The sequence below is a fragment of the Eubalaena glacialis genome, chromosome 7, assembly GCF_028564815.1.
Source record: "Eubalaena glacialis isolate mEubGla1 chromosome 7, mEubGla1.1.hap2.+ XY, whole genome shotgun sequence".
Taxonomy (NCBI): Eukaryota; Metazoa; Chordata; class Mammalia; order Artiodactyla; family Balaenidae; genus Eubalaena; species Eubalaena glacialis.
This window is the reverse complement of record NC_083722.1, coordinates 95,672,712-95,691,658: the sequence shown is the minus strand read 5'-3', so window position 1 is coordinate 95,691,658 and position 18,947 is coordinate 95,672,712. Positions and strand designations below refer to the sequence as shown.

At 43.8% G+C, this 18,947-nt stretch overlaps 1 protein-coding gene across 2 annotated transcripts in view; it reads left to right on the top strand.

Moving 5' to 3' along the window:
• The window catches only part of PDZRN3 (PDZ domain containing ring finger 3), a 241,806-nt gene that overhangs the window by 6,521 nt on the left and 216,338 nt on the right, over window positions 1-18,947 (top strand). For both annotated transcript variants that reach the window (XM_061197160.1, XM_061197159.1), the window contains exons 2-3: window positions 9,221-9,307; window positions 15,547-15,654. In XM_061197160.1, the coding sequence (XP_061053143.1) occupies window positions 9,221-9,307; window positions 15,547-15,654 (195 nt within the window). The remainder of the gene's footprint in view (window positions 1-9,220; window positions 9,308-15,546; window positions 15,655-18,947) is intronic.

Sequence of the window (18,947 nt, the reverse complement as noted above, 5' to 3'; positions counted from 1 at the left end):
GGCGTGATGGCTTCTGGTCCATGGTGATGAGGTGTGTTCACCCCACACTGTGATTCCTGTTTTCAGAGGTCTGGTGTGGAGCACATGCAGTAGAAAACAAAACAGGTCCTCCCTGTAAAAGAGAGTTAGAGGGAGAGAGAGAGGAAGGAAGGAAGGAAGAAAGGGAAAGGAAAGGAAAGGGAAGGAAAGAAAAAGAAGAGAAAAGAGATGGTGTCCTGGATGGAATCATGCCTCATCTCCTTAATTTCGAACCTAGTAAGTTAAAGAGTGGTTGATGGTAGGAAGTAAATGAAATTCTTCCAAATGTGTTCTTTCAGTCCAGCTCCTCACATGCTTATACACTGCGTTTCAGGCGCTGGGATAGGCACCGCCGGGTGCAAAGGGGAACTTGAGCGGCTTTCACCCCTGGATCAATCAGACACCCACTTGTGCCTTTGAAAACAACACGTCTTGCTGTTCTTTGCTCAGCCAAGCCTTTTAGCTGTGGGTCACCTCTGTCCCCCCAGACTAATGGTGTTCTAATAAGCCTGTTCCAATAAGAAAGGGAAGTGGTGTAACATAATGATTACCCTTGTAAAGAAAATAGCTAACAGATGGACCCGAGCGTCCATCTTTCTCCCCTATCCCGTATGTCTATTTACAGGGAGCCTAAGGGGCGGAGCCACGTGCAGCCTGTGTGCACGTGGTCCCTGCAGTAGCCCCTTCTCCAGGAGGGGTGGTTGGATGAGCTTTTACCCTGGCAGAGGGCGACGGGTGTGCAGAAATGCGTCCGGGGCAGAGGGGTCAGCCCTAGAATTTTGCTAGAAGCTGTTTTCAGGTGCCCTCTATCTTCGCTGCACGTGGATCAGGAAGGGGGTGAAGTCGCCTTAAGGTTGTGGGTCAGGGTTGGATGCGTCACCAGCAGCTCCAGGGTACCCTGAACTGAGCTGTTATGTGATTAGTATCAGACCCTGGAGTTGGTGATATCCGGGCTCCTGTGCTCCTTCTGCCTTGTTGTTGAGGATCTCTGGGAGGATCTTCTAACCTCCTCTAAGCCTTAATTGCCTCATCTCCAAAATGGGGTAATGCTGATAGGACTGGCATTAGGGTTCAATGAGATGATGAACATAATGTGCATAGTAAGGCTTACCAAGCATTTGTTGAACATTTATTAAGTGAATGTTTATTAAGTACCTATAGGTTTAGGGATGTGCTTCAAGTAACTCACTGAAGAAACATTAGAAGTTGGAGATGGTTTAATAGAGAAGAAGGAAAGGGATTTTGACTCAAAGGATTACAGGCTCATTGCAAGCCATGGAATGCCCTTGGGTGACCAGAATCTCTGGCTTTCTCTTCTCTGACTGCTTGTCAGTGCTGGAAACTTTGTGAAAGAGGGATATTCAAGTCAATTTCACTGCATCTGGGTAGCAACTCTGAGCTAAGGTGTAAAGGAGGAGGCTAAAGGCACGAATAAGATGGGGGTACTGTGTGTTTACTTGTATTTATGTTCGTCCAACTGCAGTTAACAAAGCTAAAGAGGGATGGGCCAGGCCAAGCTCCCACCTGCCTGTAAGTGAGAAGGTAGGACTTGGCAGCTGGGTAGCCTTTGCTTTGTTGCTGATTTGGACAAGAAAATGCTCCAGGTTGGGTAATTGGATGATCACATTTCAAAAACTGAAATCACCTTGTAGTCCATCAAGTGGAAATGTGAAAATGCTGCAGCACCTTAATTCAGTTTGTTGTTGTCTGTATGTTGGTGAAAGCATCGCTTGTGGGCGTTCACCAGAAAAGCAGATGAGCGGATGATAAACATGAGAGATACAGACTTGAAATCAAACTCATGGAAATAGAGAAGTAGACTTAGGGATTTCTTAGGTTATCTAAATATAGCAGCAGATTAAAATATGTGTATATTTTTGGCCTAGGGCAGCACTGACAATCTTTACTTAATGTCTTAGATTATTTTTCAGAAACATCTTCTTTGGCTGTGGATGAATATATCCTGTTCTGTAGATATTATGGCTCCATGAAAGCTATATCTTGGCTCCTTTCTGCCTGTTTTCCCTTGCCCTTTGTCTCTTTTCATCCTCTCTGCACCTATTCTGGTGACAGATAAACGCTGCTAATACTTCAGTTGACTGTCTCATCCGTTTCCAATTCATTTTCAAGCATCATTCCCACGACTACCTTCCGTCTTAGGCTTGAACAGTTTTCCCTTTCTGTTCTTCCTCCAAGAATCCCTTCTTTTAGAACTGAACTTGGAATTACAGGGAGGGCTTGGTCCAAGCTGCTTCCTCATTAAAAACATAGTTTGACCAACGAAGAGGACAGAAACATCTTGGTGCAGGGAGAGAAGGCATCCCCATTCTCTTTAGGACAGAATTTCTGGCAGCCATCTCTGCCTCCTGGTCCCCCCAGCCCCGCCCCTCCACATTTTTGTGCTCTCTTGTCACTAGTCAACAGACAGAGCTGTTTCCCAGCTATGCGAGTCTCTGGGAGCTTTGCATAATCTGAGGCTGAGAGGTGTTGTGTCACCCCAGATACACAGACTAGTGGTCAGTCAATTACAGTTCTCACAACCCGCCGGGCAACTTTCCAGTCTAGCCCGTTCTCGGCTACAAGTCCCACAACAGCAATAATCGAGGAACACCCGTCACTGGGCGGAAAGGAGTTTTTAGAAAGAATCCACATCGACAGCGGCATGATGGACTTCGGGGGCTGCCACACCGCTTAGGAGATGGCTGGTGTCCAAGCTTCTGAGGCTGGATTGTTTGGAGGAGAAGGGTGACAGAGTGATGCTGAAAGGAAGAGGGACTCTACCACAGAAGACAGTTTGCATTCTTGGACTTAAAAGAAAAACAGCCATCATAAGGTGTCTTTTTGACAAAGTACATTTGACTTCTGCTTTTTCGCTGTGGCTTTTATTCCTCGCCCCCCCAAATTCTTGTTCAGTTAGACCTTGAATGGAGCAGATTACAAATTGGGTGATTTTAACACTGATCGGTAGTTACTTGTTTGAATATGATAGCCAAGCTTATTTTAAGCAGAATCTAGTGTATGTTCCTGAACTTGGAGCTTCTATTTCTGCTTGTAACTTACTGGCTGTGGATGGCTCATGCCACACCCCCTTCTCCAGGGTTACTCTATCTCTGCCCTTTCTCAATCCTAAAGACCTAAGCATCTCCCAAGGAGACCCTACACTTCACTAGGGGCCTGACTGTCCACTTGATTTGGATTCTGGGGTGGAGACAGGGTGCTGAGCATCTGTTAGAGCTTCGTGCCCCTTCTTCCAAGGAGGCAGTGCTGGCACTGGACTCCAGAATATGAAGGCATCTTCCTTCTCCATCCCCAACCCCGGGCTCTTGGTGAGAGCGCCTCTCCCTCCTGAGTCCTGGCTCCAGAAGGGAAGAGACCCTGCCATTCAGGAAGAAGGTGGCTCTAGGAAAAGCTGCCAAGGAGGTGCTATCTCATTTCCATTTTTGTTGTTTCTTCCCCCCGCCCTTCTATTCTTCACGTTTTGTTTTCTTCCCAGCCCATCAAGACTCACTCATCCGATAGAACTGGGAGGTGTCCAAGTGTCTCAGCAATACCTGGGTATCCTGTGCCCCCCACTCCTCCCTCCACTGTCCATATCCAAGCCCACACTTTCTGGGACTTGATGTTTCTCCTGTCCTGTTGGGAGCCACCATCTGTTCCCCCACCCCCTTTGCTCCCAGGGCCATCTGCCTCCAGGCCTGGGGATGTCCTTTGTCCGATTTCGCCTCCTCGTGCCTCACAGCCGTCTGATCAGTACCCTTTGCCCGTCCCATCTCCGTGCCCCTGAAGGTCCAGGCCGAGCTGCTCCCCTTGCCTTCTTTATCATGTCTCTCTCCCACTACCTCCAGGATAAAATCTGTCTCCTGGCACTTGTGCAGTCCTCCAAGAACGTGCCGCTCTTTTTCCAGACTTGGGAAAAGGAGGAACGTGTACGTGGATGTAATAGCTCCCATCAGATGGCCAGATGTTGGGGTGAATGTACAACTGTCTTTATTTCCTTAACTTCAGGCCTCAGCTCGCCCAAACTTGCTGTAGACTGAGTAAGTTAACTTAGGATTAGACATTCTTCATTTCCAGAATTTTGGAGCAGAGTCATTTATGTGGTTGAACAGCACCATGGCCTCAGTGCTGAGATGTGCTAGTGTCTGGCCCACGCTGTGCTCTGCTCGTGTTTGGAACCCTTGCTATTGGCCAGGCCCTGTAGGGGGGCAGTAGGCAGTGATAGTCTATCTCATTCATGTTTCAAGAAGAAACCATTATTATCCTCATTCTAAGAATGAGGAAACTCAACTCAGGCTCTGACTATGAAGTCCAAGATCTTAACCGTCACCCTGTTCCTGTCAAAGGTATAGTATTCTTATGACACCCTTCAGGATATAATAGATACTCTAATCTTTGCCACTGTTATTGCATAGTCCAAAGAAGCCTTGCTTAAAGCTCTAATTACATAATAGATACTCTAATCTTTGCCACTGTTATTGCATAGTCCAAAGAAGCCTTGCTTAAAACTCTAATTACAAAGCTAGTTAGATGTCTAATCCTTCATGACATTTTAATGTGAAAGCCGTGTCTTTTGAGGCAAAGGAATTTAGGGTAGGGTGCACACGTTTACCAGCCCAGGAGGAAAACATGGGTGTTGGAGTCCTGTGGACCTGGGTTCCAACCCTGCCCCTCCCTCTTGGAGCCAGGTGATCTTCAGCAAGTGTATGCATTTCTCGAGCCTCAGTTTCTCAGGTGTAGAGCATTGATATAATATGTGCCTCCCAAGGCTGGTGTTTCGGTTATTCAGTTGTTTTTGTGAAACAGAGCTCTTTCTTTTTTTTTTTTAATTGGTATATATATTTTTAAAAATTTATTTATTTTATTTATTTATTTTTGGCCATGTTGGGTCTTCGTTGCTGCACGCGGGCTTTCTCTAGTTGTGGCGAGCAGGGGCTGCTCTTCGTTGCGGTGCGTGGGCTTCTCATTGCAGTGGCTTCTCTTGTTGCGGAGCACGGGCTCTAGGTGCGCGGGCTTCAGTAGTTGTGGCACGTGGGCTTCAGTAGTTGTGGCTCACGGGCTCTAGAGCGCAGGCTCAGTAGTTGTGGTGCATGGGCTTAGTTGCTCCATGGCATGTGGGATCTTCCCGGACCAGGGCTCGAACACACTTCCCCTGCATTGGTAGGCGGATTCTCAACCACTGCGCCACCAGGGAAGTCCTCTTTCCCTTCTTTTACTATACCAAGCCACTGAGAAAGTTTCAAAGCATGGGTTCTGATAAACTACCAAAACAGAGCAATATAGGTTAAATTTTCCTTTAGATGAACAGTGTCACTTATTAACATAATGTCTGTGAACAGCCGGGAACACAGTATTGATGAGAGCCTTTGTCCTTATTCCATTTGTACGTCTCTTCACTCAGTGGGATGTAATTGAATGAGAATCATTTAAATGCCCTGGATCTGATGCATTTTGAACCCAGGAACAGGTTAAATAATTAAGCAGGAAGTAAGGTTAACCTGTTAAACATGGTGTTGTGTGAAGCCTAGTGTTTAAATTCTCTATTATTTCTTCTGAAGAATCAGAAATTAAATGAAAGTATTGATAGTTAAGGTTGCTTGTGGGAAGGGGAGTGGAAAGGAAAAATCAGGATCAAGCTCGGGGTGTCGGAGAAAAGGAAATGACCTTTGGTCATTAGATGGAGAAATGAAAGGAATTCGGCTCAGACAGAGCTTTTCTCTTCTCTGTCATTGCTCCCAGTATCATGTGTTGAATCTTCCACATGATGGCTCAGTCCTGTTAATTAGTCCTAAAATAGGCAATGTCACCTAAAACCAGTGTCTATCCGTCCTGGACAACAGACTAGGTCAAGACACTTCTAGAAAATGAGAACCCACTTTCTTTCTTCCCTGGGATTGATTGCATCTGGCAAGGAGGTGTAGACAGTTAACTTGATTGTTCTTTGCACATTGCTATTTGACTGAGGAATCTTGTTTCAGGCATCGTCTCAGTTGGTCTCCATTGTCCCTGGAGAGAGATCTTTGAGTTTGGGACCAGACCTAGGTGTCTTTGGGCATCTCAGGTTGGGTCTTCTGGAGATAAATAGTTCACTAAAGAGTTTGGAGTTTTGTTCTGATACTGGTTTCCTGGGTAAGACCTCCTATGATGAGTTCCTTTGTGGAACTTTTTGGAACTCCAACAAGGGAACGATCTTGGGTGGGACCAAATATGTTGCTAGTCTACATGGCACTCTTTTCTATGTTCCACACGGAAAGGGAGTTAGTGTAGACAGTAATTAAGGTCTAGAATGGGAGATCATGGGTTTAAATCCCAGCTTGACCTCTTACTAGCTCTTTGACAAGGGACAGCTTTCTTACTTGTTCTCGCTCAGTCTTCCCACCTGTATCATGAGGGTGGTAATAGTGCCAGTTGATAACATTGGTTGGATTTTTAAATAAAATAAAGCACTTAAGTGCTCAATATAATTTCTGGCACATGATAAAGAGCCAGTAAATGTTAGCTGTTATCATTGTTAATGCAATGCAATGAGATTTCTTTATTTTTCTTTCATTTTTTAGAAGAATAAATAGTTGTCACACAGTAGATTTAAAACTGGTCTGTTTTAATCATATGGCTGTGCATTCTCCTTTGTGCATCATTTGAGCTTGTCCAACCAGAGACATCTGCCTTGGATTACTGTGTGACTGTACAGTGTCTATTCTTGATTAGTTATGAAAGCCAGAAATGTAAGATATGTATGATAACTCTCTCAAATTCCCATGTATTTCTAACTTTTTCACCTCTCTAAGATAACAAAGCAAGAAATGGACTTAGCAACATTTTCTGTTTCCAAGGCAGAAAGATATAAACTCTTTCAGTTTGCACATCATTGTATTTACATCTCAAAACTATTAGGGTGATTCTGAACGTTTATTCTCTTACAGCAGTGAATATTGTTGCCTGTTCTCTTGTTGCAGGTCAAATGAACAGTAAAGATTGATAGCGTTGATAGATGCTCTGGATGGTGGTGCTATGAATAGGACTTTTTTTTTTATAATTTAAATTTATTTATTTATTTATTTATTTATTTATTTATGGCTGTGTTGGGTCTTCGTTTCTGTGTGAGGGCTTTCTCTAGTTGTGGCAAGCGGGGGCCACCCTTCATCACGGTACGCGGGCCTCTCACTATTGCGGCCTCTCTTGTTGCGGAGCACAGGCTCCAGACGTGCAGGCTCAGTAGTTGTGGCTCACGGGCCTAGTTGCTCCGCGGCATGTGGGATCTTCCCAGACCAGGGCTCGAACCCGTGTCCCCTGCATTGGCAGGCAGATTCTCAACCACTGCGCCACCAGGGAAGCCCCAGGACTTTTTTTTTTAAAGTTCATAAATAGGTTGTCATTACTGAGGCGCTGCTGTTTTTTTGTTAAAGTACAGTAGCTTGATAGAGACTCGCTTGTCTTTTATATTTACCTACTGTATTTTCTGCATTGAGTAAATGACGCTGCAGAAATGAAGATTTTGTTGTGTTGTTCTTATAGGACACCTAGTTCTTTCATCAGAAACTGCTTTTGTCTACTAATTATCATTTTTGTTTTTACAGGGCTTTAGTAATTGATGCTAAGGCTTCTATGACATTTTTGAAAATATTTTGAATTCTGCTATACACTAACTAGTCATGAGAAACAGCCGTTGTTGCTAAGAACTTTAAGCGCTTGGAGATACTTTTACACATTAAGACCCGTTAGTTTTTTTTTTTTTAAGAAACTTTAATCTTTATTTATTTATTATTTATTTATTTATTTATTTATTTAATGTCTTAGGTCGCGCCCTGCGCAGCATGTGGGATCTTAGTTCCCTGAGCAGGGGTTGAACCTGTGCGCCCTGCATTGGGAGCATGGATTCTTGACCACTGGACCACCAGGGAAGTCCCTGAGACCCATTAGTCTTTAGTGTGTGTGTGGCTGTGTTACATACAGTTTTCCTGGCCAAACATGGAACAATGTTTTACATTGACAACTATAGCAATAAATGAAGCAGTGCTCCAGAAAAACCACTGGGCACTGCACAGTTGGCAAGAGTGGTTTTCTTTGCCACCGTGGAGGTCGAATAAGATATTTGCATTCATGGCATTCAAATGTTGCCACTTATTTCCCCAGCAGAAGTAGGAAGCGCAGGTTTCATCAGGAAGCAATAAATATCAGAATAAAACCTCTTTGTGATAAGCTGTCAGTGCTGTTTTTGAGAAGCGTAAAAGAAAATACCACATTTAAATGATACCCTGTTTAAACAGAAAACATGAGTGAAGCAATTGTAAACTTATAGCCAGTACACGTAGAGTTTTGCATACCATTCAGGTAGTTGGAACTGTTTCAGAGGTGTATCAGCAAATTTAATATTTGTGTCTAAGCCTATTAAGTGATAGTTTGCGCAGAAGGTTAAATCTATTTTTATTTATCTGTCTGTTACTTGAGAGTGTTAGTTGGGGTGCCCTGGCATCTCCATCGTGTTTGACTGTTGAACATTGCGCCTCTGAGACCTGCTGGGGCCATTTCTGCTTGTTTGATTTAAAGGGGCTCACGTGGACCCCCCCCTACCTTAAACAGAGTGTTTTCTGTTTCACACTCTGCATCCCCTCAGGACTGGACAGTCATTACTCTGTGAAAATGCCCCCTCCTCCCTTTTCAGTAAGATTCAGGGTTTTTCTTTTTCCCACCCATGTTTGCATCTGACTTTTCAAGAGCCATTTTCCCCCCAAGTCTCCCAAACACAGATGACTATTGATGGGCCATACGTGCACACAGACTTCCGAGGGGATTGCTATTGGAACCTTTCATGACATAACGTGGATGCTGCTGTTGACAATGGTTGAGAAACAGACAGACAGTAGCCATCTAGACAGCCAGCTTGCGCTGGGCTGGCCATAGGAAAGATGCGTTTGCAGACCAAGGTGCCACTGAGAGAAAAATATTCATTACACGTGTCTGGACATCTCCAAACGTTCTTAAGTGATTGCTCCAGGGTTAGATGGTATCAAGAAATGTTTGTAACCTCTTCAGCACAGGACAGAGTTTCATCATGGGCCCCCAAAGTTTTCCCTGGTTAAACTTCCCTAGAGACATAGGATTTTTAATGCTCAGCAGCCCATGAGTCCACTTAGATAGAGAGAAAATTCCTCCCATTTTTTTCGCTGTTTGTAAATAAAATTTTGAACTCATTTGTTCCCTGCAGGGTGAAGAAACAAAAAGCCTGACTCTTGTCCTGCATCGGGACTCCGGCTCCCTGGGATTCAATATTATCGGTGGCCGGCCGTGTGTGGTATGTTAATTGCTGAAATGGGTTTTTCTTGTCCCTAATGCAGCTGTAAGAGGGGTCAGGGTTTGAGGGGTGAGGGGTAGGAAACCTTGCTCAGTTCATTCTGCTCTAATTAGAGTTCATTGTGTATCTAACATCTTCACGCTCAGGGATTTATCTTATTTTTTTATTGAAGCATAGTTGATTTACAATGTTGTGTTAGTTTCAGCTGTACAGCGAAGTGATTCAGTTTGGGGATTTTTATTTCATCGTGGTCTCCTAATGTAGCATTGTCCTAGTCATACAATATCTCATCTTAGCTGTTTAGCTTTGGGGATGCGTGTCTGGTTGGGTAGCAGTTGAGCTGAGGCACGTGGCGTGAGACGTGTGCAGTTGCACGGAGTGACTTTGTTAGACTGGGGGCTCTGAGACTGGCCATGTGATTGGGGCTTCTGCTCTGTCTGCCCTTCATCAGTCAGGGGCAATTCCCCCATTTGTGGGATAGTGCATCCCATGCTCTTTCTTCCCTCTGGAGCTGTTCACCCCATTCATCATGATCCCCTCCTCCAGAAAGGAGAGACTGAATTCAAATCTGTCAATTTAATTGCAAAGAAAATGTCTGCTAAGAGGGCTCTGGGGGGGTGGCAGAGGATGTGTTTTGGGATCTCACCTTTCACGCTGGATTGCCCGAGTATGTGTCATCTCTTGCTCTTTTCTTGTGCTGACCCTTTCCTTGTTTGTTAGCTTTGAAGGAAAATAGTCAAGGGAAGGGAAAAGAAAATCAGATTCACTCATTCAACAAATAAGTATTGAACACAGGCTGTTCGCTAGGGGCTTGGAGATACTGGCCAGGGAGACTGGGTCCCTGTGGTCATTGAGTTTATGTCCTGGGTGATATTGGGCAAGAAACAAGTAAATACAGTAATTACAGATGGGAGAAGTACAATGAAGGGTAAAAAGTGGGAGGATGGCATGTGGTAGCTACCGAGGAGCAAGGGCCATCATTGGCTAGAGTAATCAGGAAAGAGAGAAAGGGATATTAAGGCAAATCCTAAAGGATAAGAAGATGTCAGCCATCCAGCTGTGGTTAATGTTTGCCCCCGCCTTCATGGAGCTCAAGTCCAGATGGAGGAACTGATGAGTTAGGAGAGGAAAGCACTGTTCTCATTGATATACGCTGTGCCTGGGTCCAGCTAAAGATGCCTGGGGGCAGTGGAGTTGGGGGGGCCGTTAACCGTAGGGAAGGAGGCATCCTGGGGCAGGGCCATTGGAGCTGGGTTCTGAAGGATGAGTAGGAGTTTGCTAGATCAGAGGGTCCATATATAATACATTTAGTTGAGCAGTCTTAACTGTAAAAAAAAAAAAAAAAAAAAAAAATGAGCATATTTAGTTAGCTACAGATTATAAATATATTTACTACTGAACTAATGTTACCTGTCTTGTAAAAGTTACATGCAAAAGAGTCATTTTAAATTATGAAGTTAAAATATGAATATGATTTTTTAAATGCTTTTTTGTCATTCCAATGTGTTGCATTGCAAGTACCCATCTTTGAAGACCACTGAGCTAAAAGAAAGTGGGCAGACCCAGGGAAGCCCAGACAAGGACAGGAACAGAGTTGAGGGGTGGCAGGAAGTGGTCAGAAGGAGGCTGGAGAAGCAGAGGCGGGTTATGATTAAATTCCCTTTGCTTTTAGCCAAGGCCACAGTTTCCTGCAAGAAACTTCCACACCGTTGATTGTAAGAAATGACAGCTTAGTTGTACGTGATACGTAGTCATTAAAATGATAAACTAATACATTATCTGCCTTATAAAACATACTTAAAAAAGGATACTTCTAGACAATGAGGAGAATGAAGGTGGGCGGGGGTAGGGGCCGGTCCCACTTGGCTGGGCCCCAGCACTGTGCACACACCCTTGTGTTCCTCCCATCGTCTCGGGGTGTTTCTTAAGAAACTAACACTGTGGGCTTCCCTGGTGGCTCAGTGGTTAGGAATCCGCCTGCCAATGCAGGGGACGCGGGTTCGAGCCCTGGTCCGGGAGGATCCCACATGCCGCGGAGCAACTAAGCCCGTGCACTACAACTACTGAGCCTGCGCTCTAGAGCCCGCGAGCCACAACTACTGAGCCCATGAGCCACAACTACTGAGGCCCACGCACCTAGAGCCCGTGCTCCGAAACACAAGAAGCCACCACAGTGAGAAGCCCACGCACCGCAACGAAGAGTAGCCCCCGCTCGCTGCAACTAGAGAAAGCCTGCGCCCAGCAACAAAGACCCAACACAGCCAAAAATAAATAAATAAAATAAATTTATAAAAAACAAACAAACAAAAAAACACAAAAATCCCAGCAGGGTTTTCCTGACACCCATTTAAAAAAAAAAAAAAAAAGGAAACTAACATTGTGTCAGGCTGGGACTTTTCGCTTTCTCCTTTTTCCAGTTGACTGAGAGATCCTAGGCGGCATGTCATGGTGCTGCTCTGATTCAGTTCTTGCTGCCAGGGGTTAGGCTCTCCAGCTCTGGGAGGGGGTGAGGGAGCCAACTGGGGCTTGACTGGCTCAGTAATTGTCCCTAGGAAACACCAGGACCGGATGGACCCAAGTTCTCCAACTTACCGTCAAGAACGTGTTTTGCCGTTTGGCACAAATAACAGAGAGTTGGCTGTGCTTGGTTTTTGTTCATAATTTTTATTCCTCCTCTCCATACCCATCATTACCAGTTTTAAGAAACAACTACCGTAAACGAAGATGCATTTCACTTTTAGATGTTTCAGAAGTTTCTGCAGCCAAAAGCGCCCAAACTAGGAAGATCTCTTCTGCACACACCAAAGTGTATATAGAAGAAGGGAGCCTGATGTTTGCAAAATGCCTGAAATGGAGAGGCAAGCCTATGGCTTGACAACTGTTGGGCAGCCAACTATGGGAAAGCCCGAAAAGATGGTGTTTAGTTTCTGCACATCCCCAGGGGTGAAAGGATGCTTCCAGCCTCACTAGAATGCAGTTGTTGTTTTTTTCCTCAGACTTACCAAAGAACGTGTTTTAGGTCATTTTCTTTTTCCTTTAAAAAAAGTGATTTAAGCACAAACCAGACTCAATTTTGTAGCGTTCAAAAGTGTTCTCAGTTTATGTGGTCTTTTTGCAAGAACTCCATGCATGGCCCTGGGGAGGAAAATTGAATTCCATATGCATGTGTTTGCCGTTGTGTTTTTAAAAACTTGTGCTGATTAGCAGAAACAGCAAAGGGAAACCTAAGTGGATTCTTCACTGTTGCCTGGAAATCTGGCAGGTCGTTGAGAACAGGCTAAAAAGCCAGGATGAGCTACAATGCGCACTCATTGTCAGTTACTGGAAGTAGAACGCCGTGCACGTGACGTGTGTGTTTCCCAAGGAATTACTGTGTTGGATGCTTGGTTGGGTTGTGGCATAAGCCCAGCCAGGGGGCTCTGACATAAGGCTTTTCATTGCATGATGCAGTACGTGATGCTCTTAGCAAAATCACATCACCCATTCATGAGTGCTCGTATCCCTAAAGAAACAGCAGCCAGTGTAGTGTATCAGACCTTTCCCTTCAGCCTTTGGCAAATATACTTCATTGTCAGGCACCCCTGGGATGAAAACAGTCCCTTTCATTTTTCTGTTTCTCAAGCCACCAAAAGCAAACAAATCCTAATTCATCTTGGTTCACCTTGATGCATAGCTCTACCTTAAAATGTGTTAGGAGAGGAGCCAACAAACAAAGACTGAAGAGATGTCTCTTAAGAGAAAAGTCTCGCTATCAGGGACGGGCTTGATTTGTTTTTTTTGATTTTGTGCTTTCTGTATTTTTTGAATTCTGTTCCCATCCCCTACCACGGTCTTTATTTAAGCTCAATTGTGGTGTTTGCTCTTGCCTGTTCCTCTCTGATTTTTGCTTGGACTTTCTGATGCTCCTTAAGAAAAATTACGTGTGTACGATGTATTTTTCTGCAAAACAAGCCAAAGCCCAAATCCCATCCCCTTTTCCCCCCCTTCCTCCCCAGCCAAGAAATGCAAAACAGTTAAATCAGAGTAAACACAGATCTCTTTTCATTTGATATATTGACATCATCTCTTAGGGAACTCAAGCTTCTCCATAAATCCTTTGTGGTCCATTGAGACTCTTCAGGTTCCTCTAGTGGAATATTCCCATAGCCTGGAATGTTGGAATTCATGTGTATTTTTGAGATTTTTCTCAATGGGAGACAACATTGCAGTTAGAGCTTGTATAAGAGAATCAACCTATCCTTAGTTTGAAAGTGACCTATGCCACTTTTTAGCTGTGTGACCTTAAGTAGGTTACTTAACCTCTCTGTCTCAGATTTTTTCCGTCTATGAAATGTATAATAATATTACATACCAGTTGTGGTTATTATGAGGATTAAATGGCAGACAGAGTACACTCACTACGTACCTGGTACCTAGTGTGTGTCAGTAAATAGAAGCTGTTGCACTGCTCTGTATCTGTATCTGTATCTGATATAGGCACGTAGGGAGCTACACAGATGCCTTGGGACGCGTGCATCATTAGTAGTGGCTGTGAGAGAGAAAGGAGGCTCATAGAAATTCAGACAGTGAAGGCCTGAGCGGAGTGCTGTGATGCTGGCCAGGGGTGCCTTTGGGGGCCGGTTGATCCAGCACAACACCCACAGACTTGCAGACCCTTCTCTCTTGGAAGAGTGTTGATAGAATCCAGATGGCAGTGAGAGACTTATCTTTGTCTTGTGGGGATAAATGTTGGGAAAAACACTTAATGTTCATTTTTGCTTGTGATTTTGGTGTCTTTTGAATCATATTTATAACATTATATAGTGTGTGTCTTTGTGAGAAGCGGGGGAGGGAGGGGACAGAAGAGATGGAGAATGTGCATTTTCCCACCCTTGGTTACTGCTGTTATACTTCAAGGGGTAGATTGAACCACTTCAAAGCCATCTCTCTCTTTCTTTAGAATATAGGTTTGTTTTTGTTGTTGTTTTGCAGTTTAAAGAGGAAAATGTTGTATTTTTTAACAAATGGAATTTTGATGTATTTGCATGTAGAGAAATTAGTACTGAAGTGGATCTTCTTATGGCGTTACGTCAGGGAAATTACCACGATGGTAGATTTTGGAGTTTTTGTGGAACATCCTGAACTTAACTTCCCAAATGCTTTTGTTTGGAAACAACACATGCTTTTGCCATTGCATTTATAAATCCATCTGTTAATCATGAGAAATTTAATCCACGCACTTGGAGAGCATTCATCCCAGTGCTATTTGGAAAGAAGTTCATGAACAAGCTGTGAGGGTTTTTTTTTTTTATGAGTTTGTTGGAGCTTTTTGATTTTAAATAAGGGGAGGACTTTGAGCAGCGAGCCGTCTTCTTTCCCAGATAGTTTCAGTCTGGACTTTGAAAGATATAAAGGGATTCAAGAAGATTGGAGGATCAGAATTTATTAGGAAGGGGGAGGGGTCATGGTGGGCTTTTCTGATGCAAATCAGAACAAAGATAAAACGCCTATTTTCACCATCAGATTATTGGATATTTAAAAGTTTTATAATACTCTGTGCTTGTGGGGATATGAGAATACACTCTGTCTAATGAGCTGTAAGTACAAGCTCTCTGAAGGGTAGTTTGACAACATCTATCAAATACACATACCCTTTGACCCAGCAGTTCCATTGCTAGGGATTTGCCCTGATATATACTAGCAAAGATATTTCAGAATACAGATGGAAAGGAATTAGAGGTGACACAGTCTCTAATAGCAACAACTGTAAACAGTGCTAATTATCCCTGTGTGGGGATACTGTCCAGTCACTTAAGGGAGTGAGGTAGACAGTGGGCCTGATGGTGAAGAATCTCCAACATTTTTAAAGTTAAGTGAAAGAGGCCAGGTACCCAAGAACGTGGGGAGCATAATCCCGTTTCTGTGTGTAAGAAAGAAAGAAATACATGTTTAGGAAGGTGATACATGAAAATGTTTTGGAAAGGATGGATAAACTGCTACTCGATGCAGTGAAGGGGTAGAAGGACAGTGGGTTAGAGATGGCAGGGGCTTATCATTTTATACCTTTTGGTATGGCTTGACTTATTTTATCACATGTTAATTTTAGTTTAAAACAGATATCAGGGGAAACAGCTGGCTTTTACCCCTTTGCCACTTGTGCCACCAGCAAGGACCCGTTACTGTTTTAAGAGTGTAAGCTTGATTTTCATGATCAACTTAATGCCTAGCATTCATGTGTGTGTTTTTTTTTTAACCCAAAGGACAACCAAGATGGATCGTCCAGTGAAGGAATCTTTGTATCCAAAATAGTTGACAGTGGACCTGCAGCCAAGGACGGAGGCCTGCAAATTCACGACAGGATTATCGAGGTATGTGGACACTGCCAGGGTCTTCTATAGGCCGAATGGCATCCCGTCTTCCTCCGGCTCAAGGCAGGGTGTTCGGTGGGGCAGGGAGGCCTCAGCTGGTGACTCTTGAGGCAGGAGTCAGACCTGTCCGATGGTGTGGGACCAGACTGCGTGCTGATTGCCTTGCTCTTAAGCTTTTGTTCATGTTCAGTGCAGAGAAGCCAGATTATGAGTGGCTTGTTGACGATTTGGCTCTTGTCACGCGGCCGCGCATCTGTTTTGCGTGCTTCAGTTAGAGCTTTGTGTGAAAACCACTGGGGAGTCGTGTGTTAGTTAGAACCAGGTGAGCAGTCCCTGTGGTGCAAATGGTGACTCTGTTCAGATCGGTGACCAGGGAGGGGGTCACTGTGTCAGCTTTGGAATCACTCTAACGTCCTCAGAGCTCACGGCACACAATCATTTCTACATATCCCTCTTTTAAGCGTGTCTTTTTTGCCTGTTGTCACTTGTACTAGTTGATTGTCCGGGGACGTGCAGGCAAAGGTTGATATTCAGGATGGTCACTCGTCTCATCACCCACTTCCTCATTTTCAATTTTCACTCATCATTTTAAACTTTTACTCAGGGGCTTTATAGATTTTCGCCGCGGGAGGTAGGTAGCTCCCTCCGCCCCGCCACAGGACACTTTGGAATAGGGTCACACAGTGTCCTAGCATGCTCCGAGTTGCTGAAAGGGAAAGAGTGATTCAGGGCCTGCTTGTGTGGGCTCCTGTTGCAAAGTTTGATACAAATGACTATATTTTGCTGGTGGTTTTGACTATTTTGATTGCTCTTTTAATGGGTAAATATATATATATATATATATATATATATACACATGGGCTCAATTTGTTGGCTCTCCTATGAGGAAAAAATTAAATAGGAGAATCCAGGATGAGTTGTTGAAGCCCATAAGAAACTCCCCCATGGGCCGTAGCCATAATATAGCACATTGAACAGGAAACTGGAAAAATGGTACTGTGACCACTGCATGTTTTATGTTCCAAACACACATTTGCATAGCATCTATATTTCTTGAGTATATTTGTGGTCTGTTTCAAACCTTGTACCGAGTGGGAACTCTGACCATGGGATAAGCCACGAGGGAAGTTCCTGTAACCCACCGGAATGTGGCCATGTGCTTCCGGGGAAGGGAGCGCTGGGGAGAGGACTACAGAGTCTTGCTTTTCTGGTCTCATTTGGATGAATTCTGCAATGTGCAAAGCAGTACACTTCAGGTCAATTTATATCCTTAGGGAAACAGACGGTTATATCTCCCCAAGAAAACAAACTGAACGAGTTAGGGTATAAGAGTTACTTTTCTGAAGGAGTGGATGCAGTGTGACAATTTACATATTAAAAGGATACTTGATTTTGTTTTAAGGACATCATTAATACTGCTACATCCCCCTTGACTTTTTGAAGGGTTCTTAAACTTGGAGACCTTTTTGCTGCATGTTTTAGGGTCAATCTTCATATTTCCCCGGTCAGGGGAGTGGATTTTCCCTACCAGGAATTTGCTTGGGCAAGACGCTTTTTCAAGAGCTCAAATGTGTCCTTACTGTCTTTTTTTTAAAGAAAGAGAGAATACATTTTCTGAGACTATTGTTCCAAAAGATAAGTACAGCTTCCGTTGCCAAGGGTTTGGTGGAACAGCCAGTTTCTGTAAGTAATGGAATTTCATTGCTCTTATGTTTTGCAAATGAGAAATGTACAGCTGGGCAGGATTTTCTCTTGGCAAAGGGTGATCTGTGTTTGAAACATTTAGTACTGTTTCTGGTAAGTCACATTCCCCTTTTGGATAGTATGTAAAATATTAATCACGTCCCAGTGTTGAGACGGAAAGAAGGATGATCACAATAGAGAAACAACATATGTGTAATTGCAATTGACACCCCGTGCCCTTCTCCGTCAAATCCTAATCTCTTTTGACATGATACAGTGATTCCCATGCCTGAAAACGATGTTCTCCTGTTCACCTTGTCTGTGTCTGAGTTTATTACCAGGCATGAATTTGATTATTTTAAGTGTGCCTGTGGGTTCACTAAGAAGAGTCAGGGGCTTTCTAGTTTTCCTCCGTATTTCTTCCTTTTCAGAGGAGTGAGCAAACTCCCACTAGATTTTCACCATAAGAACTTTCATCCTGGCAAAAGGACGCTTATATTAAATCCATAGAGACTGACTAAATCTCGTCCTCAGTGCAGAGTTGTTAACAGTTACTCTGTTCCTACCGCTCTTTGTTGCCTGAGACCGGAGCTGTAGTTCTCACCCACATCAGAACCAAGCACACTCGCCTTGTTTTTTATCAGAAATATTGTGAAATGCCATCAATACTCTCATGAAACGAAATTCATCAATAATATTTATATACATATACACCTAATGGTAGAACCTATATACTGTCATTAATAGAAAAATAACAGGAAGATCATTTATAATAAAATGTATGTATCGGTGTGTAAATGCTCGGGCACGGCCGCATTAGAAGACACTGTGATGTTTGCTGCCAGACGCTGGCATCTCCTTGTGGGCTCGGCACGGTGCACCGGCGACAGAAGTTGCTGGTCCAGGAAGGCGGTGCTGCGGAGTTTGGCACCACGAGCGGCATCGCCGTCCACGATTGGATTTTCCACGGTGGTGAACAGATTGTGGTTAAGATACGGCACAATCAAATACAGTCTTCCTTTGATTTACACACGTCTTTGTGTGTGTGTGTGTGTGTTTTAAAAATTGTGGTAAAATATACATAACATAAAATTTACCATTTTAACCATTTGTAAGTGTACTTTTCTGGGGCATTAAGTACTTGATCGTGCAACCGTCACCACCATCCATCTCCAGAACTTTTTTGTCTTCCCAAACTGAAACTGTAGCCATTAACCCACCCCTCCTCCCCTTCCCCCAGCTCCTGGCTGCCATCCTTCTGTTTTCTGTTTCTATGCATTTGACTACTCTAGGTGCCTCACATAAGTGGAATCCTACAGTATTTATCTTTCTGTGTCTGGCTCATCTCACTTAGCGTGGTGGCCTCCACAATCATCTGTGGACTTGTAGCATGTGTCAGAATTCCATCTTTTTTAAAGCTGAATACTATTCCATTGTATGTATAGAAGTATATACCACATTTTGTTTATCCATTCATCCATCGATGGACATTTGGCTTGCCTCCATCTTTACACTGTGGTGAATAATACTGCTGTGAACATGGGTGTGTAATCTGTATGCATTTAAATTGCAAAAACAAAACAAAACAAAAAAACCCTCAGTGTTTATAT